General features: G+C 36.3%; 1 protein-coding gene and 1 pseudogene across 4 annotated transcripts in view; one reads left to right on the top strand and one right to left on the bottom strand.

Moving 5' to 3' along the window:
- Positions 1-21,702, bottom strand: part of PIK3C2A (phosphatidylinositol-4-phosphate 3-kinase catalytic subunit type 2 alpha) — a 118,049-nt gene that overhangs the window by 8,174 nt on the left and 88,173 nt on the right. For all 4 annotated transcript variants that reach the window (XM_077866317.1, XM_077866320.1, XM_077866318.1 and 1 more), the window contains 9 exons: positions 18,129-18,233; positions 16,639-16,731; positions 14,428-14,557; positions 9,162-9,298; positions 6,539-6,708; positions 5,219-5,375; positions 4,279-4,388; positions 1,424-1,631; positions 37-161 (listed from right to left, as the gene is read on the bottom strand). In XM_077866317.1, coding sequence (XP_077722443.1) covers positions 37-161; positions 1,424-1,631; positions 4,279-4,388; positions 5,219-5,375; positions 6,539-6,708; positions 9,162-9,298; positions 14,428-14,557; positions 16,639-16,731; positions 18,129-18,233 — 1,235 coding nt within the window. The remainder of the gene's footprint in view (positions 1-36; positions 162-1,423; positions 1,632-4,278; positions 4,389-5,218; positions 5,376-6,538; positions 6,709-9,161; positions 9,299-14,427; positions 14,558-16,638; positions 16,732-18,128; positions 18,234-21,702) is intronic.
- On the top strand, positions 21,189-21,527 carry LOC144294599 (peptidyl-prolyl cis-trans isomerase NIMA-interacting 4 pseudogene; annotated as a pseudogene).

The raw sequence follows: 21,702 nt of genomic DNA, 5'->3' as shown, positions 1-21,702 counted from the left end.
TAAGAAATTATCTCCCGGGAAAAAATGGGAACATACCCTGGTAACTTCCAAAGTGGAAAAATAATACTGAGCTTATTGTGAAGTTCCTGAAATTCATCAAAAGTCCGGAACACAAATGATGGCTCAAGCTGTCCTTCCCTCAAAATTCGGACTACATAAATCTGAAAAGAAATCACATCCCAAACACATTAGATTTAAAAACAAAAAAAAAATCACCTTTCCTAACAGAAAATTTATAGCTTGACCATTCTATGTGTAGTCCAAGTGCTTTTAACTTCATAATATATATGTCACTGAGAGGAAACAGCAAACATAAGTCAATGTATTTATAGCACATCTAACTGTATCTAAAAGGATATTAATCACTGTAAAGATATAAAAACTTTATATCTTTATATATGGATACAAAACTAAAAAGTGAAAGTCTTCTATTTCCAGGTTTAAATATAATAAATGTATCCTGAAATGTATAAATTTATAAATGTATAAATTTAGTACATTTCCGATGAACATATTACTAAGTTCACTTAAGAGAGTAAGTGAGAAAGGAAAAATTTATGGTAGCAGGAGGATGAGGGAAAACTTGTCTTACTGCATATTTAAATTATTATAAAGTCACAGTACTTTACAAAGTAAAATACTGTTGTAGAAAAAAGTCATATTTATCTACATAAGACCAAAAATAAATTCAAAGATATATATAAATTTAGTATATTTAAAATATACCAGCATTATAATACCTATATTATAATGTTATATACTATTATAAATCATTGGGGGAAAGAATGGAATACTCAATAAAATACTAAATAAACTTACAAAAATTTACTAACAGAATAGGTGAAAATTAAAATAATAAAAAGTTGCTTTCTAAAATATCAATTTGTCTAAAATTTAAAGACTGTGCTGCAAAGTATTTCCCCCCAAAAAATATTAGCACAAGTATGAAAAACATAATGCTACCCTATGAGGGGTGGTGTGAAATACTAAACATCTTGTTTTTGTTCAAAGATGAACTTTATATATGTATGTGTGTTTAATAATATTTCATTCCTAGAAAGTGGAATGAGAACTGAAGACTTTATGCACTTTTACATAGGCTGAATGTTACAATGAGCAAGCTTTACCTTTAAGAACAAATTGAAGGAAAGAGAAAAAGCAAAATAGCACTACCCTTTAAGTCTTGTCTCTGAAAGGAAGATTATCATTTGTCTCCCATGGTTTGGGAGCAAATTTACCAAGAAGTAAATACCAAAAAACAATTAGGGATTCCTCAAATATTTATTTATTTTTGGACCATCCATGGAGGAAAGAAGTCTGAAAACAACAAATGTTTGGAAATTTAGCAAAGTCAGTGAGGGAACCAGGAAAAGACAACAGTAATGCATGCATTAGTCTCTACAAATACTAAAACCAAACTTACATAATGTTTATCTGGATTGTATTTCTTATGGTAAGTGAAAACAGAGACTTCCTTGATTCGACCATCTTGTCTAAACGAGTATGTTTTGGGTGAAAATGAAAGAATGGGCTCATCATTGGAAGGAAGACCAGAAAAACGCAACTGAGCAAGATTGTGAATGAAGAAGTTAAACTTTGTGGCAATGCTTCCCAAACTTGATTCAATAAGCCTACAAAATAATCAGAAAAATATGTTAATAGTAAATGTTCATGAGAAAACATGTTCAGTTCTTTGGATATAATAAAGGATGAAAAATATTTTCATTCTTTTTGTTAAAATTTTTTAAGATTTTATTTTTAATTTCTACACCCAACGTGGGGTTCAAACTTATAACCCTGAAATCAAGAGTTGCATGCTCCATCAACTGAGCCAGCCAGGCACCTCTTTTCTTTTTATCTATCTATCTATCTATCTATCTATCTATCTATCTATCTACCCTATCAAAATATATACACCTTCTTTTAAAGTAAGCTCTAGGCCCTTGGGGCTCCTGGATGGCTCAGTTGGTTAAGTGTAAGACTCTTGATTTCCATTCAGGTTATGATCTCAGGGTTGTGAGATCAAGCCCCATGTTGAGCTCCGAACTGGGCATGGAGCCTGCTTAAGATTCTCTCTCTCTCCTTCTCCGTCTGCCTCATCCATCCATCCATCCATCCATCCATCCATCCATCCATCTATCCATCCATATATACATACATACATAAAGCTCTAGGCTTGGAGCTCAACATGGAGCTTGAACTCATAACCCAAAGATCAAGAGTCACATGCTCTACTAACTGGGCCAGTCAGGTGCCCTAATTTTTTTAAGATTTTATTTATTTATTTGTTTATGAGAGATGGGGGGGCGGGGGGGGGGGAGGTAAAGACACAGGCAGAGGGAGAAGCAGGCTCCATGGAGGGAGCCCGATGTGGGACTTGATCCCAGGACTCCAGGATCACGCCCTGGGCTGAAGACAGGTGCTCAACCACTGAGCCACCCAGGGATCCTCCCCAATTTTGATTCCTTTTAAGTATTAAGCAGATTCTCACTTTGCCAAGGATTTCTTTTATTCTTCAGGGGAAAAAAAAAAAAGATATTCCATCAGAACAAAACATTTTACCACAAGAAAGTCTCCATTTCATCCCATTCCTCTGTCTCCAAGAAATGATGGTGTATTTCTTGAGCTCTGTGGGATCCAACACTAACCAAAAAACTATTAGGGATAGAGGATGATTGGTAGAATGCCAAAAGTGCCAAAAAAGATGATCGTTATTTAATTCCTTTTAATAAACAGGGATGGTGACGCTAAACAGGTATAAAAAGAAGTATTGAAAGTAGTCCAAATAAAATCTCTTCTATCAAATAGTAGATTCTGGTATCAGATTCCTTCTTCAGATAATCATAATTTCCTTCAGTTGAAAAAAGAGGTTTTGAAAGGATAGGGAATTTGGTGAGGATAAATCTGGAAAGCAGGCTTGGATAAAACATTTTAGGCATGCAAAGGAAACAAGAAGTCTCAGAAACAGGATAAAGAAATCCAGAAAGAGGAAAGAGATTCAAAAGAAAAGGCAAGAATCTTTGTGCTCTTTGTGAACCTTACACAAAGGTTCTTGCCCTGCTATGGACTGAATATTTGTATCCTCCAAAATTCATACGTTGAGCCCGAACCCCATAGGATCTTTATGGAGTCAGTAATCAAGATTAGATGAGGTCATAAGGGTAAAACTCTGATCCAATAGGATCAGTGTTCTTATGAGAAGAAGAAAGCCTAAGCTTTCTTGCTCTTTATCTCCTTCCTTCATATGAGGAAACAAGAAGGCAAATGTCTGTAAGCTAGAGTCCTCACCAGGAAGTGAATCAGCTGGCACCTTGATCTTGGACTTCCCCACCTCTAGAACTAAAAGTGTCTATTGTTTAGGCCATGTCATCTATGGTATTTTGTTATGGCAGCTCAAGCAGACTAATACATGCCTGCTTTATAGTTTTGCCCAGAGGAGCCAATGAATCTCTTTTGAAAAACAATACAAAATCCATCAATACCTAAATTATCAGGATTAGTTTAGAAGGCTACACAAAAGTCAGCTTCCTTCAATTCAATTCAGCCCAGACTCTTGAGACTAGGGGAGTCCAGTACGGTTTTCTATCTCTTTCCCACTAAGAGGAAGAAGGCAAGAGAAAAAAGAGAGAAAAGAACATGAGCTCATGGGTCCCTCCTTGTTGTGTGGCATGATAATAAGGTGGTACCTCTAGATAGTGATCAACCTGGTCACTAAACTTTTAGAACATATTTGCCAGGAAGATCTGCTTATAAAGCAAGTATGACAAGTTCAAATGCTAATAATTAGTATATTTGTTTTAAGTACTATGTTCATATAGTAACAATTTACTATAGCAGTGTCCCAGAGTTCAAGGTTTTAGATATTTATGGTATCAATGAAAATTGTTATGGCAAAATCCTGAAAAAGTACTGATACTTATTAGCACAGATATTATTTTAGAAAAAAAAAAAAAAAACACCACCTTATACTTGGCACTATAGAACATGTGTTTTGCAGAAATAGTTCATAAAGATGTTTATAATTGAAGTTATATACTGAATACAACTTGAGCTATTTCAAGAGAAATAAATTTATTTTTAAAAGTGTTGTTGCAAATCCTTTACATTTATTCAGTACATATAAACTCTGACATAAAATATACTTTTGATAAAGCTACTATTTGCTAATACTGTCAATTATTTCCTGAAAATCAGATTTTTGATATATACCATTAGTTTAAACTAAGGAAAACAAGCCAAAGCTCAGCGCCTTCTCTAAAATACTTAAATATACCTTACCTAGTAAAGAAAATTGTAGCTTCTGCATCTGTAGTTTGGGGTTGAAGAGCATCTCTAACATATTTCAAGTCTTGAATACTTGTAAGTTCTGGTAACCCTGAAGGAATCATCTATAGAAAGGGAAAAAGAGTTTGGGAGTTAAACTTTTTAAAAAGTCTGTTCCCTACCTGTCCCTTAAAAGCTGGCCAAGTAATTACAACTAAAGCAAACAAAATAATCACAGTTTTGAGGAGTTTGTATTTGTGTTCTAGGGACCTAAGTGATTCAGTTATAAATGAGAAAAACTGAGGTCAAGGAAGTCAATTGTTAGAAGTCTCAAAGCCAGTTTATTGAATAAAAGCTGTGAAATCCAGACCTTTAGTCCTGTTTTTATGTCAAGTTTAGTCACAATAATCATAGTGGAGGTTTACTTTTAACTTATTCCACATCCAGAAAAGTACAGAAACCTGAACACAATCAAATTATTATAATTATTTTTTAAAGGTTTTATTTATTTATTCAGGAGACACAGGCTGAGGGAGAAGCTGGCTCCCTGCAGGGAACTCGATTGCGGGCAGAACATGAACCCTAGACCCCAGGATCACGCCCTGAGCTGAAGGCAGACTCTCAACTGCTGAGCCATCTAGGCGTCCCTGAACACATCCAAATTATGTGGATGTGTATATATTAACAAAATATGTTCTAGCATCCCAGATCACTCTCTCAGGATCCTTTTCAGTTACTTTTACTTCTCAACCCCAAGGCAGATGTGACTTATTTTTTGTATTTTAGATAAACGGTGTCTGGCGTATTTTACATAGCAGCTATTTTTGAATATTTTGGTAATATTTCTGACATTTGAAACTACAGTAAATTTTATTCCAAAAAAATATCCTTCTTTAGATATTGAAAGACAGAGCATTAATGTAAATTAATTAAAGGCTTGTAAAAGCACAGTTACCAGTGAAAGGAGGTTAAGAAAGAGGTTTGTTTGCTTTCTTATTAAGTTGTAGGCCTGACAGCAGAGGTCCACAAACAACTGGAAACGAATGGTAGGCTTTTCACCCCCATTAATGACATATGCCATATCCGAGGTCAGCACAAAAGGAGCCCGATCCCTATTTTAAAAAAAAGTACACAACACAAAGTATTATTTACAGAAGATATTCAAACAGTGCTGTTATCACATGGTTACTGAACTAAGCTGTCTAAGCCATAGCAATTTCCAACTGGGAAATTTAGTGTCGGGCAGGCTTGAATCTGCATTAAAACTTATAAATTTGCATTTTCAGGAAAGCCATCATTTAATCAATCTCACTATTTAGATAAAATATATTTACAAATTTTTTTCCAAGATGGTATTTATACATCTATACACTCAAGTAGAGATCAAACAGTAGTTATGCAGAGAAAAATTTTGTACTCATTGCCATTATACCAATGGGAAAATTTCTAATAGGTACCATTAGCTGGATAAAATATACCTTAATTCATTTCAACAGAGGTTACTACCCACACACATTACCTGTTCTTATCTACCAAATGGTAGTCATCTCTTAGGGTCTTTTTTTATCCCTAGTCATGCTTAATGGGAGCTATAAGGCAATGAACAAGAGGAAAAGAGACAAGATCTGGGACATTAATTTGTTAAAAAAAAAAGGCTTTCTTTTAAAATAAATTGTGTACACTAATTAAAATCAATGTTATGCCTAAATCTGTCAAAGAAAGGTTCATCAATATACACATAACATTCTGATCCTATCAAAATAAAGACATTTTTAGCATGTTTGAAATGACTGAACTCAAAATCAATGACCTCTTGAAATAATCTGAATTAAGCAAACCAGAGTTTCAGCTTTCTTGGGAAGAAAAAAATGGACAGAGGAGGGATGCTAAGCTTGTAAAAAGCTGACATTAAAATCGTCAAAAACTTAACCATTATGTGGTAAAGGAGGTCAATTTCTTTTTCAAGTAAAAATTATTGTGGAAACTCTTCCAGATATACACACACATGATAGATGGATAGATACAGATAATCTTATTAATACCTTTTGGAAAGTGATTCCGTGTGGAAATCTGCTTCAGAATTACTTGAAGTACTTCTTTTTGTGTTTTAGAAGTAAGCTCCATGGCAAAGTGGGGCTTGAACTCACAATCCTGAGATCAAGAGTTGCATGCCCTACTGATTGAGCTAGCCAGGTGCCCCCGGGGTACTTCAGTTAAAAAAAAAAAAAAAAAAAGTGCCTCTCCTCTCTAGCAACAACAGTAACAATATTAGTACCTTTTGAAGCTACCAAACATCTGTGCATGGCCCAAAAACTTTCCAAAGTCAATGTGAAACATGTGTCCTGTGCTTCGAAGCATTATATTATCATTGTGTCGATCACAGATGCCTAGAACATACGTGGCTACACAGCATCCAGCACAAGAATAAATAAAATTTTCAGACGCCTATAATAAAGATATAAAATTATTTTAGGAAAAAAATTAGTTTCAAAGGAGGCAGGTTATAAAGATTAAAGTAATTCATCACCCTTTGAAGACACTATTGTAATCCAGTTTTCAAAGGCTTATAAACTAGACTATTGTAACAAAAGCCAGTCTTTTGTATTTAAAAAATAAAAACATCTTTCTAAGGGTGGTTCCTGCCCCATCTCGCTAGCTTTTGTCTTCTAACAGGCAGAGATCCTGCTGTTCCCTACTTAGGGTACCTGCTGCTTTTCAACATCTTTTAAGAATCATCTTGGTGGAACTCTACTCCTCACAGACTCTGCTCTTTAGTACAAGTGGTCCCATGGTGACAAAGATTTTTTTTTACTTATAGGGAGGGTATGTATGAAGAAAGTCAGCTTATATCTTTAAACATACAATAATTAATGTGTTTTGTTGAAAAAAAAAATGTGTTTTGTTGACTCTTTATGTGTCATTTGCAAGTTTCTCAAAGCTAGAGATCTTCTTTCACTTTAGTCTTGCCTGCCCTGGGGATTAAATTACTAACATAGTATCATATAGACGGAAACAGCAAGACTTATATAATGAATATTTTTATCTAAAGCATGTGCATTTAGTTTATTTTCAAGATACTACATTTCTGAATGGAGCAGTCATATGGCTCTGCATGTCCATGTGGTTATTTCATAACTCCCCAGAAATCATTACTAATGATTAGAGCATACGTTTACACAGCACTTAACACAAACCAGGCACTACATTACTCTTTCTATACACACACACACACACACACACACACACACTTTATGACATAGATATTATTATGATTGTCATTTTATGTTTGAGGGAAACTGAAACATAGAAGTTCTTTGCCCAGGATCACACAATTGTTAAGTGGCAGACCCAAGATTCACCCCCAAGCAATGGGACTCCTCTATGTTACTCTCTTTCTTAGTGAAGGACATTAAGAGTCAAAAGCACAAAAGGCACTCAATCTATGATATTCAACAATTATTTTGTGACAAACCACTTTCCCAGAACCACAAAAGAGCCAACATGACCTTAAACAAGTATTGGCTTCTTGCTTTACCCCCACACCACAAGGAAGAAAAGGGAGTGATCTTAAATAGTTTAAAAGATCAACAAAGGACAAAATTCTTCTACCTTTTTAGGTCAACAGATAGCATTTGCATGTATCTATAAATGTGATACATTAATGACTTGACATAAAATGAGCAGGCAAATGATATTAAAACTGAGATCTCTTTACAGTGCTATTTTAAAAGTGTTCTTGTAAAAAAAAACTGTTCTTAAGTATTTCTTAGGCCACTTTCAGATCATTAGAGGCCTTACATCCTAAGAGATTTCTTTTTTTTTTTTTGTATATTTTTTTATTAAAGTTCGATTTGCCAACATATAGCATAAGAGATTTCTCTTTTCCTTTTTCTTCCTATTTTCTTTTCCTTAAGTAAGCTCTACTCTCCTCCCCCTCACATGGGGCTCAAATTCACAATCCCAAGGTCATGGGGCACCTGACTGGCTCAGTTGGTTAAGCATCTAACTCTCGTTTTTGTCTTAGGTCATGATCTCATGGGTGGTGGGTGGGATGGAGCCCTGCACTGAGCTTCGTGCTCAGTGGGGAGTATGCTTGAAGATTCTCTCTCTGCCCCTTCCTTCACATGCACTCTCTCTCTCTAAAATAAGTAAATCTTAAAAAAATAAAAAGAGTCACACATAACCAACTGAGCCACCCAGGTATCCCAAAATTTCCCTTTCCTATCATAGAATTCAAAAGTATGCCAAAACAAAAAAATGGACACCTCTAATAGTAACAGCTACTAACCACAGAATTTACTCTGTGTCGGGTTTTCTAATATGAACTCCTCTAATTCTCACGATAACCTTATGGCACTATTATGTTTTACAGCGATATTATGTACTACAATACCATAATGTATACTATTTTATATTATAGGTCACTGAGGCACAAAAGAGGTTAATAATTTGCCCAAAGCTCAATAGCTGCTGACTTGGAACCTAAGTTCATGCTCTGTCTGGCCCATAATCTTTTCAACTCCACACAATGCACCACTCTCACCCATTTCCATAACTTTTTCCAAGATCTTTGTGAAATATTCTGGGTCATAAAAATACCTGTTTTGCTGGCCTCTAAATTCATGTTTGGAATATTTGAGGGGTAGTTTAGCATTGGTTTCACTCAGATTCCTGTCATTAAATGCACTGTTTAGATAGATAGATAGATAGATAGATAGATAGACAGACAGACAGACAGAATTTTTATTTTATTTTATTTACTTACTTTAGTTAGAGAAAGACAGTTTTCACAACTTAGGTTACATGGCTAGTCACCAGAGTTGGAAAATGAAAGCACTTATGACTTAGGTAATACATTTTTGACAAAGTTATCTAGAATAAGGAGACTTGCTAATCACCTTTTCATATTCTTCTTCAGAAGGATTGTATTTCCTCAACCACTCTGCAAGTGGTTTATCTTTAAAGGATCCAGTCACACCATATTCCACTTGGATTTTCCTGAGGGTATCCGAAGCAGGAACTAGCTCCACCATACCTTTAACAACAAAACATTAAGCTATGCGAAAATATCTCCCTAGAAGTTAAGCCCTTAAAAAAATTTATACTTTTCAACCTTTGACATAAGACATCATTTAGGAATTATTTTTAAAAAAACAAGTCTGGCAGCCCATGCTAGAAAATTTGAGCAATCAAAATTATTTATTTTCAGAAGTACCCAAAATCTAACAGCTGAATTTGACTTTGAGGTTCCATAGTCTGTACAACCATGTGCTATACACCCCCAAAGAATAACAATTTTAATTACAAACTAGATGATGCTTAGTCAACAAACTTACTCTGATCATGTATTTGGGCAATTATGGAGTGTTTCAAAGTACACTAAGCTCTTTCAAACGGAAGAACGAATTAAGACTGTCCTTGTAATATGTGTATATCGAAAGTATGTGTTTTGTAAACGCCTGGCTGTGCAAATCATTTTTTATTTTCCCTATTTTTTTTTTAAAGATTTTATTCATTTATTCATGAGAGACTCACAGAGAGAGAGGGAGGCAGAGAGAGAAGCAGAGTGAGAAGCAGGCTCCAAGCAGGAAGCCCGATGTGGGACTCCATCCCGGGACTCCAGGATCACACCCTGAGTCAAAGGCAGATGCTCAACTGCTGAGCCACCCAGGCGACCCTATTTTCCCTACTTTTAAAACAAGTATCAAACAAATAAATTATGGGACATCTATATAAGAATATAATGAATTAGGGATACCTGGGTGGCTCAGCGGTTTAGCGCCTGCCCTTGGTCCAGGGCGTGATCCTGGAGTCCTGGGATCGAGTCTCACATTGGGCTCCCTGCATGGAACCTGCTTCTCCCTCTGCCTGTATCTCTGCCATTCTCTCTCTCTCTCTGTCTCTCATGAATAAACAAATAAATAAAATCTTTAAAAAAAAAGAATATAATGAATTAGATCTTTATGTGCTAATGCTCAAATTTATGTTTTAAATATGAAATCCATATGGAAAACTGTCCTTTTGTGTTTAAAAGAAAGACTAGGGTGCCTGGGTGGCTCAATAAGTTAAGTGTCTGCCTTTGGCTCAGGTCATGATCTTGGGGTCCTGGGATCGAGCCCTGAGCCTGGATCCTCGATCAATGGGAGTCTGCTTCTCCCTCTCCCTCTACCCCTTGCCCCACCCTCCCCAGCCCCCTTTCATACTCGCTCTCTCTCTCACTCAAATAAATAAAATCTTTTAAAAAAAAGACTATTATATAATGTTAGAATATACACAAAACATTCCCAGAAGGCTATGTGATTTAGTTATATTTTGGAAGTAGGAGGCCTTAGATTAAAAATGAAGGTGTGGGAGAAACAAAGATTTATACTTGTCTTTTTTTCTTTTTTAAAAAAGATTTTATTTATTTATTTGACAGAGAGAGCACAAATGCAGGAGAGCAGGAGAGGGAGAAGCAGGTTCCCCGCTGAGCAGGAAGCCTGATGTGGGGCTCAATCCCAGGATCCCAGGACCATGACCTGAGCTGAAGGAGACAATCAACCAACTAAGCCACCCAGGTGCCCCTAAGATTTTTACCTATCAATTTATTCTATTACATGCTACATTTACTATGCACATATATTATTTCTATAATTAAAAAAATATTTTTATGTACTTTCAAAATCAAGGAGATGCACTGGTGTTAAAATAAAAGATATGGACATAGAGATCTGCTTCAGACAAAAGACTAGAAGAAACAAAGCTGGTCAAAGCCTTTGGGCCACCCCAAAAGAAAGTACACAGAGCTAGGTAGTAATTCTAGTAGTTTGGTCACACAATGAACAATGAATTCATTTGGATCTTTTATGTTGTTTTGGCTGCATCATCTAGTTTATAGTTCTCAGTGATATCCTTCTTCAATGAGTACTGGTACCTTGATTCTATGACTATATTTAATCAAATTTCTAATATACATACAAATTTCTAGGTTTTTTTTTATTTTATTTATGATAGTCACACACAGAGAGAGAGAGAGGGGGGCAGAGACAGAGGCAGAGGGAGAAGCAGGCTCCATGCGCCGGGAGCCCGACGTGGGATTAGATCCTGGGTCTCCAGGATTGAGCCCTGGGCCAAAGGCAGGCGCCAAACTGCTGCGCCACCCAGGGATCCCAATTTCTAATTTTATAATCAAATATACATATGTACAAATTATTAGTTGCTAAAACAGTGGAGCAAAGTTCATAAAATATACAATGTCCTACTAGATATTTAAGATATGGTCTGTGCCTTGAGGGAACTTAAAATCAATCCGGGGGATGATATACCAGTAAATGTCTGGTGAATATTTAAAGACAATTGTTGAGTCTGAAAAAGTGAGGGATTACTAGAAACACTGAAATGCTAGTTAAAAACTTAACATAGGATATGGATATGATTTCATTTGAAAAATAAGGATACTTGTGAGATAACACAAATGAAAAACTTAGGCCAGGGCAAGACACAAAGCAAGCATTCAACCATTAGTTAGAAACAACATAAAAAACAAGAGAAGGGATGCCTGAGTGGCTCAGTCAGTTAACTGACTCTTACTTGGTTTTCTCTCACATCATGATCTCGCAGTACATTGGGCTCTGGGCTCAGTGCAGAGTCTGCTTCAGATTCTCTCTCCCTCTGCCTCTCCAATAAATAAAATCTTAAACAGGGATCCCTGGGTGGCGCAGCGGTTTGGCGCCTGCCTTTGGCCCAGGGCGCGATCCTGGAGACCCGGGATCGAATCCCACGTCGGGCTCCCGGTGCATGGAGCCTGCTTCTCCCTCTGCCTGTGTCTCTGCCTCTCTCTCTCTCTGTGACTATCATAAATAAATAAAAATTAAAAAAAAAAAAATCTTAAACAAAACAAACCAAGAGGAATTTGCCTCCAAAGTTACATGGAATCCATAAGAGGAAGTTCAACTAAATGAAATATGTGTGGTGACAGAAAAAAGCAATCTAATGAAATGATAGCTTCTCTTTGAGGCATCATACTTAACAAAACAACTTACATGTTTAAGACTTATATGGAAACAATCAGCAATTCTTAAGATTTATTTTAGAAAGAGAGAGCAAGAAAATACATGTATGCAAGTGGAAGGAGCAGCTCCATCCCACAACCCTTGAGATCATGACCTGAGCCAAAACCAAGAGTTAGAGACCCAACCAACTGAACCACTCAGGTGCTCCCAACCAGCAAGAATTCTTAAATTGACAGTATTTCTTTCTTGACAAGATAAAGTTTGTACATCTTAAACTGAGAAAGGAAAGTAGTAAGTCCCTCATACTATTCTTATGGATAAAATGGAGAAATGTGGAGCCGTTGATAACACAATGGAGTAGATGATAACCAAGTAAAATATAGCACCTATAGATTTAGCAATCACCTGAAAGGAAATCCCTAGTGACAGGATACAAGGATTAATCCTTGGTCCTCTCTTAGCAAACATTTTTTTCAATGACTTAGCAAAAGTCAAATATAACAAGAAAGTTAATGGGTAAGGTCCTATAACTTTTGTATCTTGGGTCTAAGATACAAAATGTAGAAGTACAGAATGGCCAAGACATGATTTAGCAGGAGCTAGTATAATGATTTTGTTTGTAAGTTCTGCATGTGCAACACTTTGCCTACTTTTTTTTTTTAAGATTTTATTTATTTATTCATGAGAGACACAGAGAGGAATAGAGGCAGAGGGAGAAGCAGGCCCCCTAAAGGAGCCCGATGTGGGATTCGATCCCAGACCCCAGGATCACACCCTGAGCCAAAGGCAGATGCTCAACCACTGAGCCACCAGGTGTCCCAACTTTGCCTACTTTGCATTCTACAAAATCCAGGTGCCATTCTCAGAGACTGGATCACCTGAGCCCTTTACAATAGGACAATCAGATAATAAGGTAATCTAAAATCATATATGACAAATGGCTGAAGAATTTGGAAATCAGGATCTGAAGCCACAATATTCATCATCACAAAGAAAGATTTGACTTAATTATATGATAGTCTATAAAGTGAACTGGAACCGATGGGTAGAAGACACTAGGAGTCAGTTCCAATTCACCAGAATACAAGAAAAAACTCTACAACCATCAGAGCTATGTAAGATAGGACAGACTACCTTTCCTTTAGCACAGGCATTGAGGCATGAAGTGAATGCCAAATATTGGAAGGATGATTAGGTAATTTTTTTTAAAAAAACATTTTTTAAATATTTTATTTATTCATGAGCAACACAGAGAGAGAGACAGAGAGAGGCAGAGACACAGGCAGAGGGAGAAGCAGGCTCCATGCAGGTAGCCCGACATGGGGCTCGATCCCGGGTCTCCAGGATCACGCCCCGGGCTGCAGGCAATGCCAAACCGCTGCGCCACCGGGGCTGCCCTGATTAGGTAATTTTAGGTAATTAGGTAATTTTTCAGATGACTTTCTAGTATCTAATTAGAATCTGAAAGCATTTCTCATTTCCACCAACTATAACTTTAAAACCATACAGCACTGTCTTCTTAATTCTCTTAGAGCTTTTAGCTTATTAAAGCATTTTCAAATTACTTCATATGTCTTTAATTGCTTCCCTCTAAATATAAACACTACTGTTATTAACATTTTGTAGATGGTAGATCAACTACAAACATTTGTTGAATAAAGTAATGATAAAGGTTACAATTTATTGAGCACCTAATACATACCATATACTGGGATATTTTACATTCATTACCTCTAATTATCACAATATTTCCGGATGTACTGCTTTTATTATTCACACTAAACATATGTGGTAAGGAAGAAAATTTGATAAAACAGTAAGATGAGCCTGTGCTAAAGTAGAAAAAAAATTTTAAACCATTATTTTATATTGCAGAAATAAAAGCAAAGTTGGTTTAACTTAGACATGGCCTTAATTTTAAATCAAAAGCTAAAGACCATAAAGTCCTCATTCAGTCAATTAATGGGCACCTCTGGTTACTGCAAAGCATTTATTAGGGCTACTCAATGAGTTATTTAATTGTGAATAAATCAATAAAGTCACACTAAATTAAAGTAAGAAACAACTGAGATGACAGTGTACCAGCATCAGGACTCACTCAGGAGAGGTATACTCTGAGCTAAGTTCACAGAAAAGAAATAATAAGACACCAAGACAGAACTGACAGACTTACCTCGATCTCTGCCAGTAGAGAGGCATTTGAAAATTACCATCCTCAGATCTAGTCCTTCTTTAAGCCAGATCTTGTCCATAATCTTTATCATCTGTAAAGCTAACATATCTTGCCGAAGATCTTCACCAACCTTGAAATTAAGGAAACAAAATGGAACCTGTACCTTTCCAAAATATTTACTACATTACATATTGTAAAAGGCAGGGGGCGGGGGAAATGGTGGAAAAGAGTGAAGAGTAAGATGAAACACAAGTGCCTTTTATTTTTCTGTAGCATTCCAGAGGAAATGATTTAACTTATTCATGTCTCAGTTTCTTGAACTATATGCTTTTTAAAAGGTTAGATTTAATGGTTTGTGAATCATATTCTATTTTTCAAAGGGGCAAAATGGAGGATCTTTGTCATGATCAAAATATTCCATACCTTGACTATATTGATGCCAATACACTGATTATGATGTTGTTTGCTAGTTTTGCAAGATGTTACATTGAGGGAAACTGGGTAAAGGATACCCAGGATCTCTGTTTAATTTCTTGCAACAGACTATGAATCTTCAATTATATCAAACTAAAAATTTACTTAAAAAATTAAAAAAAAATTTTTTTAAGATTTTATTTATTTATTCATGACACACACACACACACAGAGAGAGAGAGAGAGAGAGAAGCACAGACAAAGGCAGAGGGAGAAGCAGGATCCATGCAAGGAGCCTGATGCGGGACTTGATCCTGGGACTCCGGGATCACGCCCTGGGCCAAAGGCAGGCGCTAAACCGCTGAGCCACCCAGGGATCCCAAAAAATAAAAATTAAAAAGTTAGTCCTCCCAAAATAAATTAATTCTAACTGGAATCATATGTAGTTTTCATTTTATTTTTTTAAATTGGATAAAATAACTTTAAAACTCACAATGATGAGTACATTTTTTGAGATTAGTCAAGAAAATTACCCAAAGAATTAGGGGAGATTAGCCTTAACAAATATTAAAACTTAACATATATAAAATTTCTATATTCGGGATGCCTTGGTAACTAAGCAGTTGAGTGTCTGCCTTCAGCTCAGGGCGTGATGCCGGGGTTCTGGGATTGAGTCTCATATCAGGCATCCTGCGAGGAGCCTGCTTCTCCCACTGCCTATGCCTCTGCCTTTTTTCTGTGTCTCTCATGAATAAATCCTTTAAAAAAATAAATAAAATTTCTGTATTCAAGCAGATGGTACTGCTATAGGAAAAGGCAAATACATTAGTAAAATAAAGTCCTAAACCAGATTTGAATTATGAGAACTTTATATATATATACACACACATATAAATATGTTCATAAAGATAGCTTCTCTTGAGCCGTCTTTTATATACATATATATGTGAACCTCCACTAATTGAACTCATTGAATTAACTAAAACTCTCCATTCTTTCTTCAAAATACACAAATCATGACACCACACACAGAACTTTGGTAATAGATTACTCTGTAGTACTCCATGCCTGCTGCTTCCCACAGGTAAGTTCTAGGTTTCCAAAAAACCAGTGCCATTGCCCATGGTTTTGCTATGTCACACTGCACAACTCTAGGGGGTACCATTCACATCATAATCTATATGAAAGGCACACTGCCTGCAGTTATGATATGCGTAATCAGCATGGCCATATGTAGTAGCCCTAGCCCAGAAATGCATTTGTTCCAATATCTGTTTGGCAATAATTTATGTCAGCAATAATTTTCCACATAATTATTGAATTTAATTAAATATTAAATAAAATTATATTTGCAATTTGAGAAAAGAATTTTTTAAAAAAGATTTTATTTATTTATTCATGAGAGACACACAGAGAGGGGCAGAGACATAGGAAGAGGGAGAAGCAGGCTCCCTGCAAGGAGCCTGATGTGGGACTCAATCCCGGACCCTGGGATCACGCCCTGAGACACCCAGGTGTCCCGAAAGAAAGAATTTTTGAATTACCCTTTAAAAGCAAAGTAATCTTGGGATGACTGGGTGGCTCAGTCAGTGAAGTGTCTGCCTTCAGCTCAGGTCATAATCCCAGGAATCGAGCCCCACATTGGGCTCCCTGCTCAGCAGAGAGTCCACTTGTCCCTCATCCTCTGTCTCTCCCTCTACCTCCACATCCCACTCATGCTCTCTCCATACCTTCTCTTCCTCAAATAAATAAAATCTTAAAAAATAAATAAAAAGAAAGTAACCTTATTTTGCTCACCTTAAACATGACATTAATTTCTTCCCCCATTGGATCAGCATTCACCATTGTTACTTTTAGGGGCACAGCATTAGAACTGAAGAAGGAACAGGACTACAAATACAACATGTTATGCATTAGAAAGATAATATTGGAATAAAAATGGCTTTAAGACTTTTCTGTCCTAAGTATTTCTTCTATCACTTGTTCATCTGAATTATGGCAAATGAAATAACATGTGTGAACTGCTTTTTAGATCATCTAGCAGATAAAAGATATTTAAAAATACTTTTTGAAACTTAAACATAGCATGAGTAAAATATCATCTATTACTCTCTAGACAGAAGCAAATCCTTAAAAACTTGAGACAAAAATTATTAAAAGTTTGAGCTTTAAAAGTGTTACTATAATTCCTCGTCACAGCACAAAACTTTGTATAATCTTACCTTTCCTCTAAAGGAGTATGATCTAGGATGAGATCTCTACTTATAAGAGTACTTTATGATACTCTTATAATTAATAATTAGCCATGCAATAACATAGTGACACTAAATTTTAAAATTTCATTAGCAAAGATCTTATTTTAAAGTGAAACTAGTTCAAAAAACTAATTTCAGACAGACCAATAAAGGGAAACAACAAACAAATCCAAGGAGAAAATGTGACGGCCCCGGCCCCTGCCAATGACCCATAACTCAGGTACCCACTGTTAAATTTCAGTGAAGAGTAGCCATATGTCAACTTCAAAAGAGATCAAACCTGAGACTCCTTTATGGATACTTGTATCCTACCCTTTAAAAACCACGAACACTAATGCATGAATTAATTGGTTGCTTTATCTGAATTCATTAAGAGAAAATCCACTATGTATAACTACTGGCCCAGTTTGAAGTATAATTACTCAGTGCTGATGATTATTCAACTCTTTTTTGATGCTCTAGAAAGTGTTATAAACCTATAAAGAATCTCTCCGGGATCCCTGGGTGGTGCAACGGTTTGGCGCCTGCCTTTGGCCCAGGGCGCGATCCTGGAGACCCGGGATCGAATCCCACATCGGGCTCCCTGCATGAAGCCTGCTTCTCCCTCTGCCTATGTCTCTGCCTCTCTCTCTCTCTGTGTGACTATCATGAATAAATAAAATCTTAAAAAAAAAAAAAAAAAAAAAAAGAATCTCTCCAGTTGTTCGCATAGGAGGAAAAGAAAATGCTATCTGTGCCTGGAATCACAACATAAGCCACCAAGGTAGCTATTATAACCATGGTAAAAAATAATTTATTTTGAGACACCAAATAACTTTATATTGCTTTCTCTTTCAGAAACTATGATTAAGTGAAAATATACTGAGGTAAATATGGATCTTACACAGACATCCATAAATACTTATAACCAACCTATGCAGATGTTATCCTCATCTGCCGTAGGTGTATCAGCTCATCTCCTTTCTTCCTACAAATTTTTCCTACAAATTATTTTGAAATGTAATAAGAATTTATTAGTATTTTATATGTCACCTTAATATTTAATTCTTTTGCAACAAGACTTGGATTGAGAGGAAGACGGCATTTATTTCTCAGAAAAAACGACTGTACTCGTTCCATACTTCTTTGGAGGACGACCTAGGAAAAGAGAGTGATACTGTAGGTACATAATGAAAATGAAGACCTGTTTTTAAGACAAAAAAATTATGATGTGGACCAACGCAATTTTTAAAATGTAACAAATTTTTTAAATAAAATAAAAACAAGTTGTTGCTAAACAGTTAATTTTTACTATAAAAATAGAATTAGAATGGGCAAAGGCTTACACACATGGGAGGGTGAGTACATATGGCCTACTTAACATATTTAAAACTCTCTAATAGTCAAATAAAAAAACAAAACTCTCTAATAGTCAAATAAATAGAAATTAAACAGAAAGGAGATGCAATTTTTCATCTAACAGATTAAAAATTAAAGGTAACACCCAGTCCTAGCAACAGGGCAGGAAAAAATACTTTCATAACCTATTGGTGGAGAAAAAGATATAACTAAAAATACATACAGTTCTTGACTCAGCTATTTCACCTATACGAATATCCTATGAGGAAATACTAGCAAAGGGGCCAAAACTTATACACTATAGTTCACTGTAGGACTGGAAAAAAAAATTGTCTAAACAACCTACACGGAGGTAATGGTTCACAATTTATTCTACAATACGCGGTAATATTATGTACCCATTAAGAAATACCATGGACTTTCTTCAGAGAGTTAGAACAAATTATTTTAAGATTTGTGTGGAATCAGAAAAGACCCCGAATAGCCAGGGGAATTTTAAAAAAGAAAACCATATCTGGGGGTATCACAATGCCAGATTTCCGGTTGTACTACAAAGCTGTGGTCATCAAGACAGTGTGGTACTGGCACAAAAACAGACACATAGATCAATGGAACAGAATAGAGAACCCAGAAGTGGACCCTGAACTTTATGGTCAACTAATACTCGATAAAGGAGGAAAGACTATCCATTGGAAGAAAGACAGTCTCTTCAATAAATGGTGCTGGGAAAATTGGACATCCACATGCAGAAGAATGAAACTAGACCACTCTCTTTCACCATACACAAAGATAAACTCAAAATGGATGAAAGATCTAAATGTGAGGCAAGATTCCATCAAAATCCTAGAGAAGAACACAGGCAACACCCTTTTTGAACTCGGCCACAGTAACTTCTTGCAAGATACATCCACGAAGGCAAAAGAAACAAAAGCAAAAATGAACTATTGGGACTTCATCAAGATAAGAAGCTTTTGCACAGCAAAGGATACAGTCAACAAAACTAAAAGACAACCTACAGAATGGGAGAAGATATTTGCAAATGACCTATCAGATAAAGGGCTAGTTTCCAAGATCTATAAAGAACTTCTTAAACTCAACACCAAAGAAACAAACAATCCAATCATGAAATGGGCAAAAGACATGAAGAGAAATCTCACAGAGGAAGACATAGACATGGCCAACAAGCACATGAGAAAATGCTCCACATCACTTGCCATCAGGGAAATACAAATCAAAACCACAATGAGATACCACCTCACACCAGTGAGAATGGGGAAAATTAACAAAGCAGGAAACCACAAATGTTGGAGAGGATGCGGAAAAAAGGGAACCCTCTTGCACTGTTGGTGGGAATGTGAACGGGTGCAGCCACTCTGGAAAACTGTGTGGAGGTTCCTCAAAGAGTTAAAAATAGACCTGCCCTACGACCTAGCAATTGCACTGTTGGGGATTTACCCCAAAGATACAGATGCAATGAAATGCTGGGATACCTGCACCCCGATGTTTATAGCAGCAATGTCCACAATAGCCAAACTGTGGAAGGAGCCTCGGTGTCCATCGAAAGATGAATGGATAAAGAAGATGTGGTTTATGTATATAATGGAATATTACTCAGCTATTAGAAATGACAAATACCCACCATTTGCTTCAACGTGGATGGAACTGGAGGGTCTTATGCTGAGTGAAGGAAGTCAGTCGGAGAAGGACAAACATTATATGTTCTCATTCATTTGGGGAATATAAATAATAGTGAAAGGGAATATAAGGGAAGGGAGAAGAAATGTGTGGGAAATATCAGAAAGGGAGACAGAACGTAAAGACTGCTAACTCTGGGAAACGAACTAGGGGTGGTAGAAGGGGAGGAGGGCGGGGGGTGGGAGTGAATGGGTGATGGACACTGGTGGTTATTCTGTATGCTGGTAAATTGAACACCAATAAAAAAATAAATTAAAATGCCAAAAAAAAAAAAAAAAGAAATATGGAGTGTAATTGTATGTCTTGATACAAATTCTCTAAGATGAAGTAAAAATTTTATATATAAAAAAAATATAAATATAAATAAAATTGCTGAAAGAAATTAAAGATCTAGATGAAAAGACACCATGTCCATGAATTAGAAGACTTAATATTATTAAGATTGCAGTATTTTCCAAATTTATCTACAGGTTCAATGCAATTTCTTTTTTTTTTTTAAGATCTTATTTACTTATTTATTTGTTTGTTTGTTTGTTTGACAGAGAGAGAGAGAGTGTGGGAGCGCACAAGCAGGGGGAGCGGCAGAGGGAGAGAGAGAAGCAGGATCCCCACTGAGCAGGGAGCCCAACTCGGGGCTTGATCCTAGTACCTGAGTCATCCCTGACCTGAGCCATCCCACCCAGGCACCCCACAGACTCAACATAATTCTTTTTTTTTTTTTTAAACATAATTCTTATCAAAGTTCCAACTTCCTTTTTGCAGAAATGTGTAAGATGGTCCTAAAACTCACACGAAATTGCAAAGGACTTTTGAATAGCCCCAAAAAACCTCTTGAAAAAGAACAAAGTTGGAGGACTCATACTTTGATTTCAAAACTTAATACAAAACTACAATAATGAAAACAATATGGCTTACCTAATCTTATAAATCAATGGAAGAGAATTCAAAGTCCAAAAATAAACCTACATGTCTATGATCAACTGATTTTCATCAAAGGTGCCAAGATCATTCATGGGAAAGAATAGTCTCTTCAAAAAATAGTGCTGAGATGTTTTGAAGATGCTGCTCAAAGGAAAAAGCAGTTCCGGTAAAGGAGGGGGAAAGTGTGGAGTTGCCTCTGGGAGTGACAGTTCTGACAAGAAGTCTCAGGGTTCCAAAAGTGGTGGCAGATACATTCTGTATGAAAAATATGGGAAAATCATGGAAGCTATGGAGAAGTTAAAGTATAGAATGAGATTAAATACAGTGGCTGCACATTATAGTGAAGATAAAGCCAGGCAAGGGGGTGACTTGGGTTGGAGGACCAGAGGTTCCACAGTGGGACCATTTCATGAAGCAGCATTTGCCTTGCCTGTAAGTGGGCTAGATAAGCCTTGTGTTTACAGATCCTCCAGTTAAGATAAATTTTGGCTACTTTATCATTATGAAGGGAGGAAATTGTATGAAAAACTGGCAAAACAACAAATGGTGCTAAGACAACTTTATAATCATATGTAAAAGAATGAAGCTGAATCCTTACCTCAAAGCATATTAAAAAAAATACTCAAAATGGATCAAAGACTTATATAAGAGC

Source organism: Canis aureus, chromosome 23, assembly GCF_053574225.1.
Source record: "Canis aureus isolate CA01 chromosome 23, VMU_Caureus_v.1.0, whole genome shotgun sequence".
Lineage (NCBI taxonomy): Eukaryota > Metazoa > Chordata > Mammalia > Carnivora > Canidae > Canis > Canis aureus.
The sequence above is the reverse complement of the archived record's forward strand: the minus strand, read 5'-3'. Positions and strand labels throughout refer to the sequence as shown.